This window comes from Podarcis tiliguerta (genome assembly GCF_965153285.1).
Source record: "Podarcis tiliguerta genome assembly, chromosome: 2".
NCBI lineage: Eukaryota > Metazoa > Chordata > Lepidosauria > Squamata > Lacertidae > Podarcis > Podarcis tiliguerta.
In genome coordinates, this window is record NC_139535.1 from 74804097 (window position 1) to 74828126 (window position 24030).

General features: G+C 39.3%; 2 protein-coding genes across 10 annotated transcripts in view; one reads left to right on the top strand and one right to left on the bottom strand.

The window, feature by feature from the left end:
* DOCK2 (dedicator of cytokinesis 2) overlaps positions 1-24030 on the bottom strand; it is a 245877-nt gene that overhangs the window by 62054 nt on the left and 159793 nt on the right. For all 6 annotated transcript variants that reach the window (XM_083430680.1, XM_083430685.1, XM_083430683.1 and 3 more), the window contains 3 exons: positions 17382-17480; positions 15299-15393; positions 2485-2563 (listed from right to left, as the gene is read on the bottom strand). In XM_083430680.1, coding sequence (XP_083286806.1) covers positions 2485-2563; positions 15299-15393; positions 17382-17480 — 273 coding nt within the window. The remainder of the gene's footprint in view (positions 1-2484; positions 2564-15298; positions 15394-17381; positions 17481-24030) is intronic.
* INSYN2B (inhibitory synaptic factor family member 2B) overlaps positions 19229-24030 on the top strand; it is a 75719-nt gene continuing 70917 nt past the window's right edge. For all 4 annotated transcript variants that reach the window (XR_014508762.1, XR_014508763.1, XM_083430841.1 and 1 more), the window contains exon 1: positions 19229-19457. The gene's annotated coding sequence lies outside the window, so the exon portion shown is untranslated. The remainder of the gene's footprint in view (positions 19458-24030) is intronic.

Consider the following 24030-nt stretch of genomic DNA (forward strand, 5'->3'; position numbering starts at 1 on the left):
AACAATTGGAACTGTTTGTGTACACACACAGAGAGAGAGAGGAACAGAAAGCAGCCGCATGTGTTTTTTTGTATTCCAACTCCCATCAGCCTAGCTAACATAGCCAATATTCTAGGATAATGGGAGTTGTAGTCCAACAACAACATCTGAAGGACCTCGGTTCCCCTCCACATCTTAGAGGTACCTACAGACAGGGAGAGATTCCTTATTTATATATTGACTTAAATTTCTGCCTGTATTTAGCATATATCTCAATCTGAAAGCATGACTAGTGAGTCTTGGGGTTGGGGCAAGGAGTTAATCATTAAACATTTCAGTGAGAATTAGGGAAAGTAGGCATTTATTCCACAATCTGAAGCAAAGTTCCCTGATTTGCACCTACTGGGCCAGAGCTTGGATCAGAACCTAGTTAAATAGATTAGGCCACATTCCTATGGACCTTTCTAAAACAGCACTTGCTAGAAAAATGTCTATAGAAATGCCCTGAAAACAGTCTTATGTTATGATGGGGTGTCTGATTCTTGATAAGTCTGTAAGGGGGAAAAGATGGCTGTCCCCTTGTTATCTTAAGTGACCCAATGCTCCTGTGAAACTAACAGGGACATTGCATAAAAGAAATATGGCTGCTGCATGGACAGGTGTTGTGCACCTAGGATTCTGCAAAATGAGTCTGACAATTTTGAGAATATACTCATGTATATTACCCTTATACTATTTTTAATGTAATGTACTACTGTTTTTAATGAAATCAGCTATAACCTGTGTGCATGACAGAAGAATGAGTGAATATTTGGAAAGGTGGCTCCGCAAGGGTGCTAAAGAAGGATGACATGTTCCAGTAGTTGATGGCTATCTCAAATAAACAGGACTTTGCTTATAGTAAAACATCAGATGAAAGGAAAGCAACATTCCTTGGAAGAGGAAATGGCATGTTCCAGGACAGCTGTGCCCACTTGCCTAGAGGCACTTCCATAAGGCTAGATATGACAACTTTCGGGTCACATCACCAGAAATGCAAGTGAATGTTTGCAGTTAAAACTTCAGTCTACTTGTCACGTACCAAGAGACTGAGCCAAGTAACTTTGGTGTGGTGATAGAAACATTTAAACACCATTTTCAGCAATACCCAAAGGAACTATGAAAACCTTCCACCATTGGCCCGCTCCATCTATCCCTCAGTGCTACTAGACTGGTCAACTTGTTAGACAAGGCAACTACTTTTGGCTATTAAACACCAGTAGAGCATTCGTGGATGTGCTGTACTACTGAAAGCACTTGAATAGATGCAATTAATAAATCATTTTTGAAGAGTAGCGCCGTTGCCTTGGTCTCTGTGCTTTACCCCCTCTGATCCAGGTTTAGGGCTGGCCCACCCAGGTGGCAGGATCCACAGGGACAGCAGATCTGGCCTGCAAGGAGTGCATTGCTTGCTGTTGCCACAGTGGTTGCAGTGGTCTGCCACCTCCTTGGCAGCTCACCACTCTGCAATGCTGTCTCTATAGTGGTCTCTAGCCAAATAGAAAGCGCTGCTGGTCTCCTTCCACCACGAGGAAGGAAATGGTTAGGGACTGCACCTTAGGGTCTCCTGGGCTCTGCACCCACCTGGGTCCCTTTCTCCCCTGCAATGACCTTTCATTCCCTTTTCAGTGACTGGGTAAGGTTAATTAGATTCTTCCCTTGTTCCCAATGAAGTGCTCCACTCACCCCTTCTTTCCTGGCAGGGGGAGGGGGCGCTATTTTGTGGTTTGCCTCAGGTGTCAAAATGCCTTGGTCCTGCTGTGCTTGGGTTCCATTCATGACACAGACATGGCACATTATAAAGTATTACTACTTCCAATGCATCTTAGACACATTTCCCCACAAACATGGCAACCACCATGCTTTCTACTTGCCCCAAGTAGCTTGGAGCGAAGAAAGAAGGAAGGAAGGAGCACTTGGACCACCTCATTAGGTATGGGGGCCACATGCCAATGGTGGATGGGGCCAGAAGCCAAAGTGGCAAAGCAACAAATGGGACTGTTTCCTTTGCAAAGCAAACTACATTCCAGCCAAAACTAGCAGGTGTACACACACACAGACACACACACACACAAGCACCTGGAGAGTGTGAAGCAAGGCCTGTGAGGAGTGTGACCTGCATGTGTGTGGTCAGAAAAGAATTCCAAGGGTCAAACTGAGGGGCCTGGAGGGCTGCATTTGGCCTCCAAGTCTGAGGTTCCCTATCCTTGCCTTATATGTTTGGAGTGTTCATGATCATAACTGTCAACATATAAGTGTATCAGACTAAGAACATTACAGGAGTCAAAATATCAGTACTGCTCACAGAGCAATCATTTCCCGCATTGACTTTTATCTTCCAGATATGCTGTGATATAATATTGATAGAGAATTTTTGCTACTGAAATAACTAAGTAATGGAAAAACATACGTTCAGTTCTTGGTTTTGTTAAAGGATAATATAAAAGAAATAAGACAGGTACTTACTTGTTCTTCAAAATTCATGTTTTCCAAAAACTTCTGGTTCATAGTCTCAGAAAATTTGTTGATAGCTCTCAGAAACACCCTAAAGAAATAATTTAGTCGAAATTTACAATGGAATTCTATCATCTTAGCTAGTATTAAAGCACAACTAAAGTATGAATGATACACCCATAGAATACAAAGTGCTTGCAACAGCATATAATTAATAGTATATTATACACAGGGAAAGTATTTCTTTGAATTTCTGGTATGCAATATGTTCTAATTAGTACTTGCCACAGAAGAAAAGACCCTCTCTTTTTGGTCTGCTGCACAATTACAGTTTGTTCTTGTGAATACAGCATAGTAAATTTTTCACATTCAAGTTGCTTCTTCAGACTTAGCTGTACACAATTAAAAAAGGGGAAGGGTTTCTAACTGATCAGCCAGGCAGAAATATTAACTTCTTTAATTATTTAGATTGACTCTTAGCTTATTAGAAATAGCCTCCTACATAATGCCCAGCAATGTGAAATATGAAATTACCCTATTTATTTACCACTTTCTGACTGGCTATACATGATGTCACTTAAATCAACACAACCATTTTTTGGTGCAAAAAATTCATGTAACTACTGCTTTTAGTAATTAAACAGAAAGACAGACTAATATGTCTTTCCTGAAAAAAACACATGATGGCTTATTAATACAACATATTTCAACACCCATTCCCTCTTATTAATAGAGAGACTATGGCTTCTGACACCTCCCCGTTTCTGAAAACAGACCCCCACTTAACACTGCTTAATATGTTACTCCTGGAACTTGGGCGAGGAGAATTGGGAGGGCTAGAATTTGTAGAAAGAAAACACTTGGAGGGCTTGTTGCATGCACAAAAGTGTTCTTTGGATCTCAGCAACACTTTAAGTAAAGAGAACACGATTTAATTCATTAACATTTGCAGACATTAGTCACTAAATTATCTTCTCTCTGGTGGCTTTTGTAAAATGTATACACACGCACACAGGGATAGCAACTGGTACACTTATTAGCACCCCATGACAAGCATTCCTTGTAATGCATGTTTTTTATTATGATAAAATTGATCAAATAACTGCACAATATTGTTTTGTGCTAATGCATGTGTGTTGCCTTGATCATTCTGCTGTGCTATACAAAGTTGTACCAAACCATTTAACAGTTGATAGGGTTGGCTTTACGTGAATTAATTCTGGGTTTCTAACTGCCATTTAGCAGTACAACAGAAGCATCCTATGCTCATGCTTTTACTCATGGTTAAACAAACCAAAAGATTAATTGCAGAAGAAACAACATAATGCCAAAAAGGTGGGAAAGTGAGAGATAATCAAATATCTGGCTACAAGTGTGCACCATTTGATTGTGCCTTGGCACAGTCAATCTGACTTACATTTAACGAGATACAATAGAGGGAACAAACTTTTTGTACTTGCAGGTATGCCTACAACCTTTCCAAAGTAAAAAGAGAGTTTTGCAAGTTTCCACACACACTTCTTATCTGAGCTAGTTAAGGTATTGTCACTAAGGCTTGTAATATAATGTATGAGCAAGGCTTGTTTTACTTCTGGATCTATCAGTGTTCTCTGCTGCTTATAACATTTCCTTGTGCAATTGCATTCATACATATGGCTAGTTAGATGTTGCAGCTTCCCATGTGTAATGTAAACCACCTTTCTTTGCCAGCTCAATCTCTTTTAAAAGTGGGGAATAATTAAACTTGAAAATGTACATGTATACCTAGATAAAACGACCAGTTTGTTTAATGAACTTGTCTTTTCAGAGGTTTTCTACTACTTCAGCATCAGTCCAATCAAAATAGCAATAGGTTGACCCAAATATTCACCCACCAAATGTTCTATTAAAATATTTCTGCACCTCAGTAGAAGGGAAGGTATCTAAGATCTGGGGGGGGGGGGTGTATAAAAAATATTTCCCTACCCTAATACTTGTGCTATTTTGAGGGAGACATGGGACACCCCTCAGAGCTTAGATCTGGCCTAACTGAAATCCACCCTAATCATCACATATAGAACCGAAAATGGCAGCCACAAACTACCAACAGTTTGGATTCAGAGCATACAAGACCTACTGCTACAGATCATGTAAGTAACCAGTATGACAGGAAAAGGATTGGTGTGGACATTTTCTTGTTCCTCTGTATGCAAAATACAGTGAAGATGAGATATCTTGAAAAGCACAGAGATAATTGCAAGAATGGAAAAATGTCAAATTTGCTATGTGAACGACAGACGCAGTTTGACAATAGTGTGACAATCTACCAATTCACAGAGAACACATTGCAAGATGGAATTGAACACAAGATATGACAATCCATTATGAATGTGAAAATTTTCAGAGGCACAGATGTTTGATGTATGAACTTTGGCAAGACTTGTCATGTAGCCATCAGAGTGATGAAGTGATTTAATTTGAATGGACTGTTTTCTGGTAGGGCAAAATGCTTCCTTGCAAAATTCCTAATGTTGTATCTTCTATGGCAAGTGAATAGGCTTTCACTTCAATATTTCTTTTGAAAGAACTGCAGCAGTTGTTTTTTTTTACTATTCTATTCTAACTGCACTCTAAATCCATTCTGTCCTGCCTCTCCAATAATTTGCTTCTTCCCATCTCATCTTCTAATGTTTTAGGACTGCTGTTGGTCTAATTTTATATTTTCCCTTCTACGAACCAGTAATTGTATTTGAATTTAGAGTATTCCTCGAGTGCCTAGTATTTTTTTAATTCACCTGCAGGAAAACTTAATGCAGATGTAAGTTTAGGCTGCAATCCAAAGAAACATACAGGTATTTTCTTTTCATGCTTGAGGCATCAACGTTTCCAAACTCCTCTATAATCTATTCCAAGTTTTTCTTTTAAAGCAACGGGATTTGGGCAAAATATATTTTCAAAAAAGTAAAGCTCAAAACTTAATGAAAATCATACCAGATTTTTTGCTAGTATATAAGATTCTCATAGATAGGAAGATTTTGAAACAGGTACTTCAAGACAAATGATCCTCTACCTGAATCCCAAGAAGGAGCAGTCTCTTGAGGATACTGTACAAGATGCTCTCTCACGAATGCTTAAATTTGCATTCAGACTAGAGTTACAGTCTTTAGTCATACAATTAGAACTTTAAACCACCTGTCAAAACTTTGGCTGAGTACAGTAAATTTAATATATTTACTTTTGCAACAACAGAAATGCTCCAATGAGAGCAGCAAGCGCTAAGATAAGGCAGAAGAGAAAGGAAGAATTAGGCTGATCCCTGCAATTCCTACATCAAGGCTCATACATTTTTACATATTGTATCATGTTTTTGATGTATTAGCTGGTTACCTGGTTAATTCAACCCATACTCAGGCCCATGTTGAAGGAAACTGATACAGTTCATAATCCTAGCATATGTTTGTTGCCTAGCGGTCTGGATATCAGCTGAATTATTCATATAAGCAATACATTTATTTATTTAACCAAAGTTGATTAGGAAGTATACAAAGGTTGAAAAACGAACTGAAAAATTGTAGTGCACTTGTGTTCAGTTACTGATTCTGGATAGAAGGACACAGTCTGAGAGTGCTATAGGGTCTTTACTAGCTCTCTTCCACAATGGTCTTGCAAAAGGAGAGCCCAAAAGCAAGATATAAATATATTCACCTCAGTAGATTTTTTAACCTCTTTCTTTGAACTGTTCACCCCCATGGCATATCACAAAACTGATTTGAAACCCCCCTCAATATCAAAAGCCATTTACCATGCTACATGGAGGAGCTGTTTCAAGAAATATAAGCCAAACCTCCCCTGGACTTGCAGAACTTCTTTCATGATTCTTTGGATCCTGGCCCAGATTTTCAGCATGTAACAAATCAAAGAACTCCCTATAGTACTCCTGGGCTTTACATACTACTTTATAAAAGGAGAACATAACTGATTATATATAAAGAGCAGATGACAAATGCTTTCTGTGAATTGTACTATTTGTCCTCCATTCCACTCCTGAAATATGAAAGTGTATTACATATTTGTTTTCCTTCGGGCAAAGCATCCACTGTGATAAGAGCATAAAGGATTACAAGCCAATACAAATGCGTTTCACTTTCATCTTCCCTGAGCTTTGTTGAGATACAGCAAATGCAAGAGGATGCTGCCTTTACACTTGACTCTACTATTGAAAAAATATTGAAAGAGATAAAGAAAGTGCTGTGCTTGCAGTGCTAACTTTAATTTTTCACCTTGAGGCAGCAAGAGAGAGAGAGAGAGAGAGAGAGAGAGAGAGAGAGAGAGACTGGCCGCATGAGAGTGCATTGTGCATAGGGAGGCAATAAGCTTACTACCTCAAAGCAACTATTAGAATAGTACGAAACGGGTTTATAGTGAATCAGCAAATTCTCCCTCAAAGTCAGATGCATAATAGCTTTAACTATTGTCTTCCTGATGCTGCGTCTTTGAAAATGAAGGTCTCATTCAGAAATAAAAACCACTAGAGAGAGAGAGAGAGAGAGAGAGAGAGAGAGAACAGTCTTTGGGGTTTACAGATTACTTCTAAATAATCTAAGGACTGGGTGTGCAGCTCATATACACGACTGCATTGTGCAGATGGAATAAGAAACTTCAGTCACACATTTATATATTGCTTGAGTTAAAAGGGTTGCTTCATACTTCTCATTTTATTAGTTAGTGGTCATCTACATGCAGAAAGTATGATGTAAACAGTCATGTGTAAAATGCATTGAAAGGCCTCTTTGGAATAACTGTAACTGAATAAGCTGCAAAACTGTTTATTGAGTAGAAGCTCAAAAGAGGTCAAAGACTGAAGTTCCTCACTAATCTCATACTTGTTGAGCAGTTTATAGATGAAGTGAACATACTCTCTGCTGATAGTCTTGGTGACTCAGCTGGTCAGCTGTGACATTCATATCTCCCCTGAGATGTTCTGCTTGCTGTCTGTGATAATGCATGGCTTTCTATCCAGCTAAGGAGAGGTTCTGATTCTGCAGCGGATTATAAACAAGTCACTCCTTGGCAAGTGATATAAACTTCCATTGTGATACTATGCACTCTGACAAGCACAATAGTTTTTCTCAGCTTGCAATGGAGAAGAATTTAGTGCCATGTTACCTGCCCAGAGTCCAAGATACTTGATGCCTTGGATAATTGTCTATTTTTTATTTATTTATTTATTTTTTATTATTATTATTATTATTATTATCATTATCATTATCATTAATAATAATAATAATAATAATAATAATAATAATAATAATAAATGTGTATACCTGTAAATCTCAGGGTGGTTCACAGCATAGAAGCTATCTGCCAAACCTTCCTTGGTATTAAGAACCAGGCAGACACATGTTTATAGTAACTTGTATTCTGATTATTTCATATGAAAGATTAGTCAGGTTGTATAATTGTATCTGTTATGACCCCAAACCCTAGGACTTCATTGTACATGGTAGAATATTCTGATAAATATTAAGCTCAGGTCACTTCTATGAGGGAGTTCTATCTGTATTGTATTTGGATTCTCCCAGCCAGGGAACATAGCCCTGCTACCACCCTTGGATTCAGAGAATGTGTCTCCTGTAGTGGCATACTGAACATGCTTGCATGTTATTTACTTGCATGCACAACCTGGCACTCTATAAATATTGAACAGCAGGTACATCATTTGGGGGGCCATTTTACAGATCACTTAACATTAGCGTGATCTAAGTGAGCAACTACAAATAGGTAAAGGTAAAGGGACCCCTGACCATTAGGTCCAGTCGTGGGCGACTCTGGGGCTGAGGCGCTCATCTCACTTTATTGGCCGAGGGAGCCGGCGTACAGCTTCCGGGTCATGTGGCCAGCATGATTAAGCTGCTTCTGGCGAACCAGAGCAGCGAACGGAAACGTCGTTTACCTTCCTGCCTATTTATCTACTTGCACTTTGACATGCTTTTGAACTGCTAGGTTGGCAGGAGCAGGGACCAAGCAACGGGAGGTCACGGTGATTCGAATATGTAGAGGTATAATAACTCTTTGCCCCTGAAGGAAGCGGCACATCATATAATAATGATTTTGATACAGTGTCTCTGTTTCTTTGGGTTTTCATGAATTTATACAACACATTTTCATGATGAAATAAATCCAACTAACAATAAGTTTTTTAAGGTATGCATTTTGCTTTACACACACACACCTATTGTCAACAAAATTAGCCTTCTTGATAAATCAGGTTTATATTATGCTAAACATCTTCCTTTTTCCAAAACAAATTTACCATCCTCATCATGGAAATGCTGTTCTACTATCAATTTTTATTTAACTTTTATGCCTACTTCTCTGCACAGTTTCAAGTATTTTATGAGTGATAAAATTCCAACAAGATCTGCATTCTATGTGCCTGTTTTAAAAAACAGCAACAGAAGTTCTGTGAATGCACAACTAGGTCTAAAGCCTTCTCCAGCTAAAAACAGGGTAAAATTAACTGGAGACTAAATGTAGCATGGTAGACAAAAATATAATGTAGTACGAACACTGCTACAACCACCAATTCTACAGAAAAGCATTGCCATTTTTAACTGCAAAAGTACTTTATCACGTAACAGCTTTAAAGGCGAGCCCCAAAGATCCAACTAAAAGGAGCAGCCTATATGTAGGAGGTAAAACATTGGAACCTTTGGAACAGATATTAATACCCTTGACTCTGCCAACTTCTGATTAGTGTTGTCATTGCCTCCAGGCTTAATTAGACAATAGCAGGAAAGACTTTGTAGATTTTGTTACCTGAGGCTTTATAAACCATTTGCCCCTATGAAATAAGTGCACATATGTTCCTGCACATATACTCCCCTCCCCCGCTAATCAGTTGTCATGATCATCTCCCATGCTGTGAGTACATGATATTTTCTGATGCTACATTTGGACCTGATCAGGCAAAGCTGTTTTAGCTCCTTTGGTTGCATTTAGCTTAGGATTGCTGCCTCTTGGGGATTTTTTTTGCCCACAATATGGGTCTGACTGCTAAAGATACAGAAATGGCTGATTAAGGGAGATGACTGATAAGTAAAGTGTTTTCTCTCCCCTTGGAGCCCTCTTCTGCCATCTCACCCCAGGCTTGTATTTGCCTGGGTAAGGGACAGAGGGAGCAAATAGGGGGAAAGACTGAGGAAAGTGGCAGATTCCCCCTGCCCCAGTTCCCTTCTACTTGCCTCTTGCCCCATTCATGACTTGTGTGTTCACTCTTCTCTTCTTGTAAGAAAATCAGTCAGCCCAATCTTTGGATGAGCTGAGTGACAGCAGAGGAGCAAGAAGTGATGGGGGTAAGAAAACACTGCCCACACAAATCCCTTTCCTTTGCCATCCATGCCTTTCTTTCTCCACTGCGGGTAGACTCAGCTTAAGAGCATAAGCCTTGCTGAAAAAGACCACAGAGTCCAGAATTCTGTTTGTAACAGTGGTCAAGCAGATGCTTCTGGGAACCTTACAAACAAGACATGGAGACAACAGCCTTCACTGTTGGTCAAGCCTAATGTCTGGTATATGGAGGTGACCACCTCTTAACATGTTTAGCTATCAGTTGATAGCCCTGTTGTCTATAAGTTTATCTAACGAATGGGTTGCTGTCATGGTGCCTGTGGATGCCAACATGACCAAAAAGACCTTCTGCTGATGTCCACAGGGTGCCATCCTGCCTGCTGAAATTAGGCTTGAAAGCATTATTCATGAAATAAAATGGTTTTTTTAAGCTTAACTTCATACCCTCTAATACTTTGAAGCCCCAAACCAGGACACCATCGTCCCATTATTTTATTATATTTTTTGCGAGAGCACAGCAGCCAATTCGATTGCTCTGATCTCATGCCAGTGTTTTTTTCCTAGCAGGAAATCACCCTGTGAATTTGTGAGATCATGGCAACCAAAATGGCCACCATGTTCTCGTGAAACGGAACACTTGCAGGGTATGTAATCGCAGTGGGAGCAATTTCAGTGGGGCTGTTGTATGGCAGGACAGAGTGGTGCCATGAGCAGTTTTCTGGTTTGCAAACATGCCCACAGACCCAAAAAGGTTGGCATCCTGTGATTTATCCATTTGGAACATAAGGATAACCTTGCTGGATTGGGTGAATAGCTCATCAAGTCCACCATCCTGTCCTGTGAGAATCAGGCAAGGTTATTTTTGTAACTATTGTTTCAATGTTTTGTTTCATGTTACTTTATGGCTGAAAAGAGCAAGCTCAAAATGTTTAAAATAAATGATTTTTATTTTATTTCATGCTGGTTCAGATTTTCAAGATACCAAACCATGGTTTGATTTTACATCTCAGCTGGGCCAAAGTGTGTTTCAACCTCTCCCTTGCGGGGGGGGGGCATGGAGGGAGGGAGGGGTGGATTTTATCAAACACTGACTGCCAACACTGCGCCATCTTGAAACACATAATGCTGCTCTTTAGTTACTGGCACTATCAGGCTGTAAATTCAAACTGTTCCCCATTCCCTACTCAATACACTGCATTTTGTTTTTAGATTTGTGTGCGCTGCAGGAAACTCGTAACATAAACTGCTTACTATTGTCCATACAGCACAAAAATAAAAGCACAAAAACCACAGGGGACATATGGTGAAGCCATTATGCTTTTGCAAACAGCCACCGCTACCCACTGCATTAAAGGTTGTTATATACATTGGCATATAGTTTAGAAATGGAGTCTTTCAATTAAAGAAATGAAAAAGGAAACATTCTTGTTAGAACGATGCATCCTACAAAACATCTGCTACTTTTTGGGATCCATATGTGCTGAGTTATTATCCTTACAGGAAATATGTTAGAATGCAGCCTACACATACACGCGCCCTAGGTAACTTTGTTAGTCTATTAGAAAAGAATAATAATCTAGGACTCAGTCAAAAAAATTTTAAAAAAAGAATTGCCCAACACATTGTTGAAAATGTTCTTTTTTAAAAGCTTCTCCAGGCCAGTTGGATTTCTGTCTCCCCATATTAGTCTCCCCAGCTTTGCCATCCATGAATTCTGGGCAACACTGTGGACCATGTTTTAATACTGTTAGTCATATTGGAATGTTTTGAAGGAAGCAGTAGACTTGGCCCCTGGTCCTTCCAGCTCTCCTTTCTTAGCTCATTGCCCGTTTCATCTATTAATATGTAGTAACAATAGATTTTCATTCAACTGAAATTTCTTGGAACTTTCTGAGGAATGGGGGATTACAGAAAAAAGGGGGAAATTATAAAAATGGCCTCCCCTCCTCTTCTGCTTTAGCAGAGATCTCCGGATCCAAAGTCCTTCTACATGCATAACTGTACCAATTGGATTCCACCCATAAGGACAGAAAAGATTATTGTGGGTTTTGTTTTGTTTTTTGTTTTGCTGCAAACTTTTAGCAATAAAGAACCTTAGGCATATTGCAATAGGGTGGCAATGCGGACAGAAAGTGTAATCTCACACATGAATTGCTAATGTCAGGAACTGATGCAATGTAAATATAAGGCAATCCCATAGGGGAATGATGCAAGCTGAAATCAATGTGTTGTCATTGCTCTGTAGAATTAAAAATACTGTTGTACTCATGAATAATGCAGATGCTGACATGTTCTTGCTGTGCAGAACAATTTAGATGTGAGAAGTCTTCAGATACAAAGGACTGTGAAAGTTGTGAAAGTATTAAAAAGCCATTATTTAGATTAACAACCTGTACAGTCAAATACTCCAAATGGTGACAAGCATCAAAGTGCAGGAGAAATTTCTACACAAAACTCCTCTTGTTACAGCCAAAACCTCTTCTTCTTTTCCCCCAGAATGAGACAAGTGGGTAATACTTGCTGCCTACAGAATTTCTCACGCAAAACTAATTGGGGATTGATTTGTAAACAGGAACATAGCCAATATGCATATAGTCCTGCTTGAATCCCTGATGATTAGACCAGCAGCTTTTTTGAACTTCAGAAGAGATGAATCAGGGATGGGGAATGTTTTCGGCCCAACAAGCAAGATGCCTAACTGTCCCCACCCCTGCAGGCCAATGTTGACAGGTGTGTTTATCTGCTAAAAATGGGCCATAAGTGGATCAGGTTGAGAATTTCCTTTGGGGGGGGCTACATTCCCCTACTAGCTATTGTTTATGCATGGGGAAATGGAGTTTGTTGTCTATTTATAAAGATCCTGGATTAGCTGTCTGTGTCCAGGTAAGCAGGGCAGAAGAAATTATCAATAGTGCAGACAGGGGGAATCATTAATGACATATGAGGAAACATCCTCCCCCAATCCCTGGGCATGTAAGCTGGCACATTATTACTCCACAGCCAAGAACTTGCCAAAGTGAGCCTTGGGTAAATTATACCCCAGTTTTTGTACCTGGGCCCTGCTGTCCAGAATTTTCCATGATGTGTAGGCCAGTCCCCAAGGAAACCCCAAGCCTCCAGATCAGAGATGGCTCGCAAACGCAGAGACCACCTTGAGTCTCTTTCCCCCTGGGAAGGGTAGAGAAAACCTGCCCCCACCAAAGGCAGGAACAGGGTTTTCTGGTACCTGCCCCCAGTAAAGCAGTGTTTTGCTTTTGGGGGAAATGCTGGATGTCTGTTAGGTACATCTCTAACTGGTGGGCATATGCATCTTGAATCTTTCTGATGAACAATGCCAGCTACAAGCTACAAACAACCGCAGGTACAAGTGAGCCATACAGCACTACAAGCAACAAATAAATTCTGGTGGGGGAGATGCTTGCTTGCTTTACTTACAGAGTAATTTGCTACTGTGCTACCAGTGGGTTGCCTCATTTTCAAGGATCTGCTGACAATTCAGCAAGGAAAGGGGCTATCAGATCACCTGCAATTGTGCCCATGAGTGTGGCAACTTGTGCTTGTGCCAAAATAGCAATCCTTCAGATATGTGTGGGGCCAGAGGCCACCTTGTTATGAGATGGTGACAATAGTTTCCTAGTAAAATAAAAAAGCTTGGTCCTATCTCAAATTAAGCAAGAACCAGTTTGAACTCCACTAGCACCGCCTAAAAAATGCAGAACACTTCCACTGAGAGGATACACACACACACACACACACAGAGAGAGAGAGAGAGAGAGAGAGAGAGAGAGAGAGAGAGATTTAAAATATGAGCCTGTACTCTTGGGAAAATCAGGTTTGAGACTGATGACAGCAGTCACTCAGAATGAATTGCAAATGAAAAAGGGAAAGAATTCTAAATTTTGCCCTGAGACATGCATCTGGAGGAGATTCAGCCTGCAAGTAGATCTGAAACTCCAGGAAACTTGGGTGAGGACGGATTGATTCAGGGTGAGTCTGCTAGGTCTGATTAGTAGATGCTGGTTGCTAATTAAAAAAAAGCACAGCCAATGACCAAACTGTCAAGTTAGTCTCTAATCTGCTATAGCAAACTTTCATAATTCCAACAGCGTGCTAAGCTAATTTCCTCCTATGTGTTATGATTACAAGCACTTTTATATTTACATGCATACAGTCGATGCTTAATTAGTTATCTAAATGGTCAATTGTTTGTTTATTTGAAACTCCCTAACCACTTGACAATGCTGTCATAAAGATGGGTGCACAAACCATCACATCAGTGTTTTATACCTAAGTATTAGGTACTGTGTGGATATTTTTGTACAAATGTCTTTCACAAGTACATAGCAGTGGTGTTTCTGTTCCAAATACTGGGGATGATTCAGAGTACTAAAATAAGAATCCATAACATTAACTTCCATCCCCCCACCACATCTCTGACAATAGCTCCACAACCCAGATCCTTCTGAGCTGAATGTTAAGATTAAGGCTAGGTGCTCTGATATTGTAGGTGGGTTTGGATCACATTGCTAGCAAAATCTTAGCCTTGTGCTATCTATTGCTTCATTTAAAACTTTCAAGATTATGTATGTCCAACATCACCGAGCAGCATGGAAATTCCAGGGCTCGGTTTTCTTTGGATGGAGGGATCATTTAAAGTGTTTTGTACTATTTGACTTCATTTACAAATAGGCAAGATGAACATAGGATGGAGGGATAGCTGGACTCCTACAAACAGCAAATTTCATTGCATCACATCAGATCCCTTGAGTAGACACATACCGACACAGATTTACTGTTTTTGGTGTTTGCTAAAAAACATTTTTGTTTAGACAAGCCTACTCAGATGTATAAAGTGGACATGTATTTTAATATGTAATTTTATTTTATGATGTAACTGCTGATTTTATTTATTTATATTTTGAATTTTTTTAAGGTCAACTTATTTTTAACTTCTGAGTTTTTTCAATGATTTTAATGTACATTTCATATTTAAAATAAAGAGAGTTAGTGCTGTGTCAAACCCCACTGCCCACTTTAGCAAAAGTCTTTGCACCCTATGAAGGAGGCATCATTTATTCTGCCACTTTTGCAGATATGAGTAAAACTTCCATGAACATTTGGGACAGAGGTGTGAACAATGTGCCAGCTCAGGATGAATTTTATTTTTTGAAGGTGTTAGTAAAAAGAGTACTCAGTCACCTTCCACTTTTAGTATGGTAAGTGGATACCACCACCTCAACCTGCAATGTTTACTAAAATTATTTCACTCTCACCTCAGCCTCTTTGAAGGCTACTTTAATCTGCTCACCCTCAACCTCCTAAAGTTGTGACCACCAAACAGAAAACAACCTGTAATGTGGCCTGGTGGATGACTGGCACCCCATGCCCTTTTCTTCCCCAGCCAGAGATTCATTCAGTTCTGGTGGGCTGCCAGAGATTGCTGGCTGGCTACGTTTGGCCTAGTATAATGCAAGTCTTCCCTATGGCTTTTGATTACCTGTTCTGCACCATGCTCATGGCCATCCAGTCCAAGGGGTAGACATTTTTTCCAATGAGATCTTTGAACATTATGAAGGTTTCCATCAAAAAGTCCTAGGAGGAGGAATTATACTGTGGATTATACCGTTTACACTAAAACAATAACAAACTTCTGAAAAACAGACAGTGATATCTTGCTCCCACATGCTCAAGTTATCATCAGTTATCCCAAAGGCTCTAAAATGAGGTACCTGTCTAGCAATAAAATGCAGCAATGAACAGACGTCATAAAACAAAATCAGTGCTAGTATTCTGCTCTTAAGAGACAATTTTCATGACACTAGTACAGAAGTATAAATACAAATGATTAAAACAGAGAATGTCACAGTTGAACATATTCTTCTCAATTTACACCAAGTTCATAAGCAACCCGTTGAAAATATGTGAATCTATGTCACCTCACAGTGGTCCATCCACATTATTTCCTTTACTTCACCTAAAACATACAGACTGAGACCCTGAAGACATCGCATTGGTGTAAACTAATATATACTTCATATCCATTACTGTTATAAGTTTTTTTTAAAAAGCCTGGACATCAATACATTTCTGATCTCCCACCCAAAGATTTAAAATACAGCAGAACCCAGCTGATATTTTAAAGATGAATCAAAGATTCAAAGATATATGTATAGCAGCAGCTATCTCTGTCTGGTACTAGCATTCAGAGGCTATGGTCAAGGGAATGAGCAAGAACATGGCAAACCTGAGTCAAGACAAGATGGCAGTAAAACTGGAAAGAAATGGCACTGGAAGGGGTAACTGCCAATGATTGATGAAGTCTTCGTAATCCTATCTGATTAGAAAGTACTTTGCAACAACAACATGGGACTTTTTAAGATGCAGAATTGTTACAAGTGCTATCTTCAGACTCTGGCTAATATGAATGTCCTTCCCTGTCCTAGACAAGTCAGACTTCAATATATTTAACCATGCTTCTATAACTGGATTACTGGAAAACTCTCTACACGATGCTGCCCTTGAAGCTAACTTGGAAGCTTTGGCTGATACAGAGAATGCTGCTCTACAATTGCTAACACGTACTGGGATGCTATTCTCTCAATCAGGTGGTGTGAAGTGGTAATAGATTCAGACTCTGAATCTATAAGAAGAACTTGCTGGATCAGGCCAGAGGCTCATCTAGTCCAGCATCCTAACCTCACAGTGGCCAACCAGATGCCCATGGGAAATCTGCAAGCAGGACCTGAGCCCCAGAGCATTATCCCCTCCTGCCGTTTCCAGCAGCTGGTATTCAGAGGCATTACTGCATCTGACCACTGATAGCTTTATCCTTCATGAATTTGTCTAATCCTTTTCCAAACCCATCCAAGTTGGTAGCCATCACTGCCTCTTGTGTGAGCGAATTCCATAGTTTAATTACCCACTGTGTGAAGAAGTACTTCCAAGAAAGACTGGAAAACAGTGCCCATCCCAGTCTGGCTGTCCAGAAGGCTACAATAGTTGATCATAATATGAGAGGTCCAGCAGGAAATATTTATTGATCAGTTATGTATTCTTATCTTTATATCCCACATTTCCTTTGTCGTGGAACCCAAGGCAGTATACATGTGGTTCCTAGCAGTCACTAATCCAGAAGGCCAAGACTTGCTTCAGCAAAGTGTGCCTTCTTTGCCTATTTGTCCCAGCACCGATCATCCACTACGGTGACCAAGTCCCAAACAAAACCTGTAGTTGCATCAATGCTACGTGTTCAAGCAGCTTGCCCAATAATAACAAATTGGAGGCTAGCCAGAAACTATCCAGTAAGATTGGGTGTCATGACAGCTTTTCAATAAAGACTTCCCCTTGATCTTTCCCCTTGATCTACTCAGTCATGTGATTTTATACTGCTAAAAAGATTGTTTTGGTTTTCCTTTCATAAGGAAATGAAGGCTTTTCTGGCAGTAAGTGTGGTGACAGCTATTACTATTTTTTAATATATTTTACAAAAATGTTTCCTTTGATTGGAAACTGGTTGAGGTACAAGGTTAAAAGGTGTGAAGGGGGAAAACTCACTTGCCCTCCTATCCACGATTACTTACCACTAGCTCTGAGCTTGTTCGAAAAGTTTCAATATATGAGGCATAATGTTGGTCATCCATTTGGTTCAAGATTGCTGTCATGCAAGCCACAAAATGACTCTACAAGGGAAAGAGAAAGAGATTAGCAATACTGATAAGCACATTTAGGTTGAGCCGCATGAAGAAGCAGAAGAATACATTTATATTATGTGGCGCCAAAATGTACTTAAAATGTTTAGTAAGTTAGACATATAAAATCATAGTTGATCATAAATCTGATAGCAGGCAAGGGAAGAAGTGCTTCTGATTATGCTGCATAAGTGGCAATTTACAAAGATCTCTGCCACTTGGAATGAGTTGTCTTCTTGAAAAACTGGCGGTGTTTGACTACAGACACATATCTATAAGCCAAAACCGATAAATTTAACATTGTCTTAAAATCCCTTAAATAGGTTAAAATTATTGAGAATTTTGTAGAGCAATAATTATAGGAAGGGAAGATTATTTCCCCAGATAAAAATCCCTATTTATGTCATTCCTTTAAATACGTTTTTTTTTAAATTGTCGATTGGGTAACACGGACGCTAAGTTGGCAGGCAAAAAACCCAGGCAACACCAAAAAGAAAAGAAAGTAATTTTAAGTTTTGCTGTGCAGAAAACCTGGTGGAAAACCATTGATAGCCGTTGTGGAAAATTAAGTCAGGTGTGGTGGGGGCATGGGACTCTGATAGATTCTATGAATTTTCTGTATGTCAACTATTATGGAGGTATTTTCCAAATTCCCCAAATATAAGGCTTGTATTCCTGATACATCCTGTGTGACATGCTTATTACACCTCATATGTGTGTTTGGCTTTTTAAAAGAGTGCTTTGAACTACAGTCCTAAGCACATTTAACTTTGAGGTTAGCTGAACTGAAATCAAGACTTCTTACTTCTCTAATTAATGGGTTTAGAACTGTCCAAAGGCATTATTAGAAACTCCAGGTTTCTTCCAGCTACATGTGGCTGTAGGGAAATCAAATCAGTATGCATTTAAGGCCAAATTTATCTAATTTTCTCTTTCTGAAACTATATGTGAACCAAAATACAGCTATCCTTCAATATTCACAATTATCTGAAATTTTCAATGCAGTTATCCAACCAATATTCAGAAAAGTGCATATATCATTACCATTATATTAGGCGTAAGAGTGCATAAGAATGAAGATATTCATGAAAATAGCTTACAAAAATGCACCATATTAGGGTAACTTGCCTGCAAAAGAAGGTGCATGTTACTCATAACGACATATAAAAATGTATTTCTCAGGAGAAAATTGCACTAAAATGCTGATGAATTTTAATGAGGATTTAAAAATAAATAAATCACAAATTGCTGCAAAATGTTGGGAACTGAAATTAAGATTGGGAAAATGAGAAACTTGGAGAACTGAAACTGACAGCGCCTTTCATCCCTATATGGATACAAAATGCTATGAAAGTTTCTTGCTGCCATAATTTTTTTTTTAAAAAAAACAGCAGTTTGTTGATAATTCTGAATTGTTGCTAGGAAGCAATGCTTGTGCATGTGCACACACACACAACCCAAAGTTGGATGTGTCCATCAATCAGATCGGATTCATATCAAACTTATTAGATCAGTTTGTTGGTGCTTCCAATGATTGTTCAAGCTTCTCAGTCAGAAGTTCATTTCACATACACAGCTACCCTGAGAAATCTGATTTCACCCTGTGATTTGTTTATGGTGACAAATTCAGCAAGGTCACACATCACTGAAAACTATCTGCAGTTTGACATACTCAACCATTTTGTCTACCACTTAAAGCAAGGAAAGAAGCCTCTTTAACTTCAGGTTACAGCCACTAGAGGTCTTTTTTACTTTCATATGGTAGCTTCTGTTCAGTTGGTGCTGCTTTTTTTTATTTATTCCTACGTGAGCAGACCCAGTACACTTCTGGCATATAAACAGTGAAAATTACAACATAAACGATTACTTATTCCTGCTTTTGGAGTAACATTTGTGCTACTCAGAGTTTTGGCTATCTGTAGGAGTCTAAAAGGAGATATTTCCAGCAGGTAATCACAGATCTTTCAGGTAAGGATTCGTGTGGCTTTTGTTACTGATCCTTTACCTAATAGTAAATGCTTGTGTTTTGTTTTCTTTCTTCATGCTATGGTAGTTTACTTTTATGGGAGCAAATGTTCTGGAGAGCATGTGTATATGAAAAATGTCAGCTGCCTGCCCAGAACATCGTGCTAAAATTATAATTGCATTGAGACAAGCTTTGCTATCCAAATGTCCTGATTTTGATTTTGGGGGTGGAGGGTGGGGAATCAGAGCTAGTAGAAACCAGAAAGTATTCTATATGCAAGGATGCTGTGCAGTTTTAATCTCTTTAATAATATGTGAAATACGTTCTGAATGTCTCTCTTCATTCCCAAATGATTTTCAGTAACCTCTCGTGGCGTAAGCAGCATCACTAATAGCCTTTAGGCAGAGGTACCTTGCAACTGAATCAAAATGATTTTAGAAATGTTAATCTAACTTTTAAAAATGCAGCTTGCTGTGGATTGTAGCATTATATGTTCACTGTAGCCCTGCATGTGTGCATAGACTTATCAACTGCAAATGGGAACAGTGTGAACTAACAGATGACATGCTTTGTTTTATGAAAACATTTCTGCTACCAGTGGGCTAAATTTATGGTTCTGCTACTTGAATCAGTCATCAATGGGTACTACAGATGGGACAGATTCTAGTAAGTTTGCTGCTGAAAAGTCTTACTTCATCATGCCATGCCTGTACAGTAACTTTATAATCAACCGACCCTCAATTTGTTTCCCTGTTTGAGAGATTCTTAATATTACAATTAACCATCTCCCAATTAGTTCTGAAATCTACCCCTAATCATCTGAACAGCATCCAATCAAGGAACTGCATGAGCCCAGATTTCCAGGTAGAAAGGCTTGTTTCCAAGTTACCAAGAATCTCTGAAATATATTTTCCAAAACATCAAAACTTGAGCATACTTCAGGACTGCACAATTCAAACAGCAAAACTAGGAAATAGATGTAAGCAAATCTACCTTGTGTGAAAACAACAGCCTCAAGATTGGGCTCATTGGATGCTTTTGTACACTATAGTAAACTGCCCCCTCCCTTACCAGAGCACCCTTTTCTTTTTGTCATCAGTGCTTATAACTGAAGATAAAGGCACTTTGTGCAAACACAGCCAATAACCAATTGTGATGTGCACCATGTTGTGTTTTTAGACAGAGAAATGAGACTGTTGATACCAATAAGCGTAATGAATAAATAACTAGGAGCCAAGGCAATGAAGTTGTTCAAGTGGAATCCTGACATGTCATTTCAGCTACACTTAGCCTTTTTAAAAATGTGTCTAATGATGAATCACTGCGCTGATATGCATGATTGAAACTAGGTCAAACATGTGTAAAAATAAGTGTAATCACAGCAAACACTTGACTGATGAGGGAGCACTTAACAGAATGTTAAAAGGAATAAGTCTGTTTGGAAGACACAATGCTATTTCCAATAGAAGCAATCAATAATGTGCATAAATTTCATGGCTGCGTGCACAGCAATGTCTCACCATCTGACTGTGACCATAAACTCTTAGCAAAACAACGTCCATTAAGGAAATTGGCTGACAATATTTGAAAAAATGAAATACAGACACTTTTTAGGCTGGTGAGGAAATAATGACAAGGTGGGTGTTACTGAATTTATATCTATTAGCACAATAAAAAAGATGAAACTAGGTGTCAAAGGAAAATGAGATACTCTTCTAGTAAATGTTCAAAGTCCTCTGACAGCAAAGAAATTATGATAAAATGATTCATTAGACTCTGAAAAAATGTAATAAAGAACTGAGTGGCCTTAATGCATAAAACTGTGAAGCGTCAGCTACAGAAATGTAATATTGTACTGTGTAGAATTTAAAATAAAATAAATAGAAGTGACAACTTATCCTTATCAGAAGGAGGAACATACCTTGGTAAACTATACAAATAGATGGCTAAATTAATATATCATTATCCCTAAGAGTTTGATATGTAATTTTGATAGATTGGCAGGGGGGCAGGGAGGGAAAATACCACAGGGCTCCACAAAAAGAGATGGCAAACTTCAGCACCTAGCAACCAAAATCTCATCATACTTTACAACACCAGATGGTGACAGGTTGCCGTAGTAACTTCAAACAACATAAGAAAGCCACATAAATAAAAGAAAAGCTCTAAAAGAAGCAGGAGGAGTCAGGACACTGTGACTAATAAAGCTATTTGTCAACACTGCTCTAGCATGGTTAACCTTTGGTGCCCTTAGCAGGCATTTGTGATCTTAGTACTGTAGTGTGTGGATGGCTTCCCAGACACCCTCAACACATGACACCCTATTAGCAAAAGGGAGGTGTAAGTGTCCTACTTTCCCAACAGTGGAGTAGCTATGGTGGGGGAGGGGCTGAATAAGCAAAGCAGTAGCTTCAGAGATCAGTGAACCGCAAGTAGAACTGCCTGTGCTGACATAGGAAGTTTCATGTCTGGGATCCCCCCAACCCCTGGGCATGTGTGTAGGAGATTGACTTGTGCAAAATAAGCAAAAAGTGCACGCTAGAACACATCACATATATAATATGAACCAGTAATCGTAAAAGCTTCTTTGTTGAGACAGCAGGAGGTCCACAGTCAGCAACTTTTGGCTTTTGCCGTTGTGCTTGATGAAAACTTCTGTGCAGCCATTAATGTTATTTCCATAGTAAAATCAGCATACACAGTGCTTTATAGAGTAACAATCAAAAGACAGATCCCCGATTCCATAATTTAGAATCTATTGTGTATGGTCACTGCAGAACTATAAAAAGGCCACTAAGAATGTCAGGGGGTGGCACTGTGGGTTAAACCACAGAGCCTAGGGCTTGCTGATCAGAAGGTTGGCGGTTCGAATCCCAGTGACGGGGTGAGCTCCCGTTGCTCGGTCCCTACTCTTCCCAACCTAGCAGTTCAAAAGCACCTCAAAGTGCAAGTAGATAAATAGGTACCGCTCTGGCAGGAAGCTAAACTGCGTTTCCGTGCGCTGCTCTGGTTCACCAGAAGCAGCTTAGTCATGCTGGCCACACGACCCAGAAGCTGTCTGCAGACAAACGGCCAGTAAAGCAAGATGAGCGCCACAACCTCAGAGTTGTCCGCGACTGGACTTAATGGTCAAGGGTCCCTTTACCTTTTAAGAATGTCAGAGGTTTGGAGTAAAAAATGAAGAAGAGGAGGCAAGCACACTTTCCCCAACTGATCATATACTTATGCATAAAAGCTTATCTTTGTGTCTGCAGGAAAAATGTGAAATGAATCTGGAATAGCAGTTTTGTTAATTAGACAGCATAGTTTTGAAATAAAAATAATAGGGTTTTTCCACAACTGCAGTGTAATCCTATACACGTATACGAAGAAGTAGCCAGATAAGTGGGTATAGGACTGAAGACTTAGTTAGTTGTACTTAATCAATACAATTAAGTTAATCAGTTATTTTGACAGGAACTAAGTACAGCTTACGGAATCTGGCTCCAATCCATTGAAAACAATATGATCTCTTCCTTCATGCCAAAGAAGCCAAGAATATTCGTGTAATACAAATGTTGGCAATCCGCTATTGTACACCAATTTTAATTGTGTTCACTAAATGTAACGAGAATGTGGAAACTCAGCCATCTTCTTCATGTTTGTCACAGTTTACTGGCATACATTCCACAATAATCAACTCCATCACCTTCGAGATCTATTCTTTCATGCGCGTATGCTTCATGTCTTATAGTTCACTAGAGCTGTCTTCTTGTCTTTCATAGGTGACTGGAGTGTAGGCCATGCTGCCCCATCTGCACATCTTACTGACAGCTTCATGTTTTAGATTGAAAAAATGAGGTCTGCTGCCTTGGCCCACTATTTGCTTTACATTCTAGGGACATTAGGCTTAGCAGAATTTAAGAGGATAGAAATCTACCTGCTGGACTTATTTATGGGGAAACCTAAGATATATAATTTTGAATGAACATGAGAAGGGAGTCGTAGCAGCTGGTGTTCTGCAGTTTAAAAAGGCTGCCATGGCTTATAAAATTAGGGTGCTTTTCTTCCATGCTGTATCACCCTAGTAACCAAAATATTAATGCAAGCAATTCCCCTAATGTTGTTACACTAATCTGAGCCCAAATCACTGTTAGGGGCATTTTTCCCAGTTTTTAATAATAAACTGTATTCCCCATGATCTTTGCATGTTTACTTCTGTCCCCATGTGCTTTCTCAGATGAAAATTTTTCAGTAAAGAAATATGAGTGTAGCTATTCATTCAGCCATGTTCTTAGTTGCACTGTGCTACATGAAGCTGAATAGATAATTCACCTGTTACATCAAGCTACACCTGTGTAGCTTGATTTTCATGCATTGTGCAGACAACTGCATACTCACAATTTGCAAGCATTCAGAGGAGTCACTGATGTTACAAAATGCAGTGGTACCTTGGTTCGCAAACTTAATCCGTTCCGGAACTCCATTCCAAAACCAAAGCATTCCAAAACCAAGGCACACTTTCCCATAGAAAGTAATGCAAATGGATTAATCTGTTCCAGACTTTTAAAAACAACCCCTTAAACAGCAATTTAA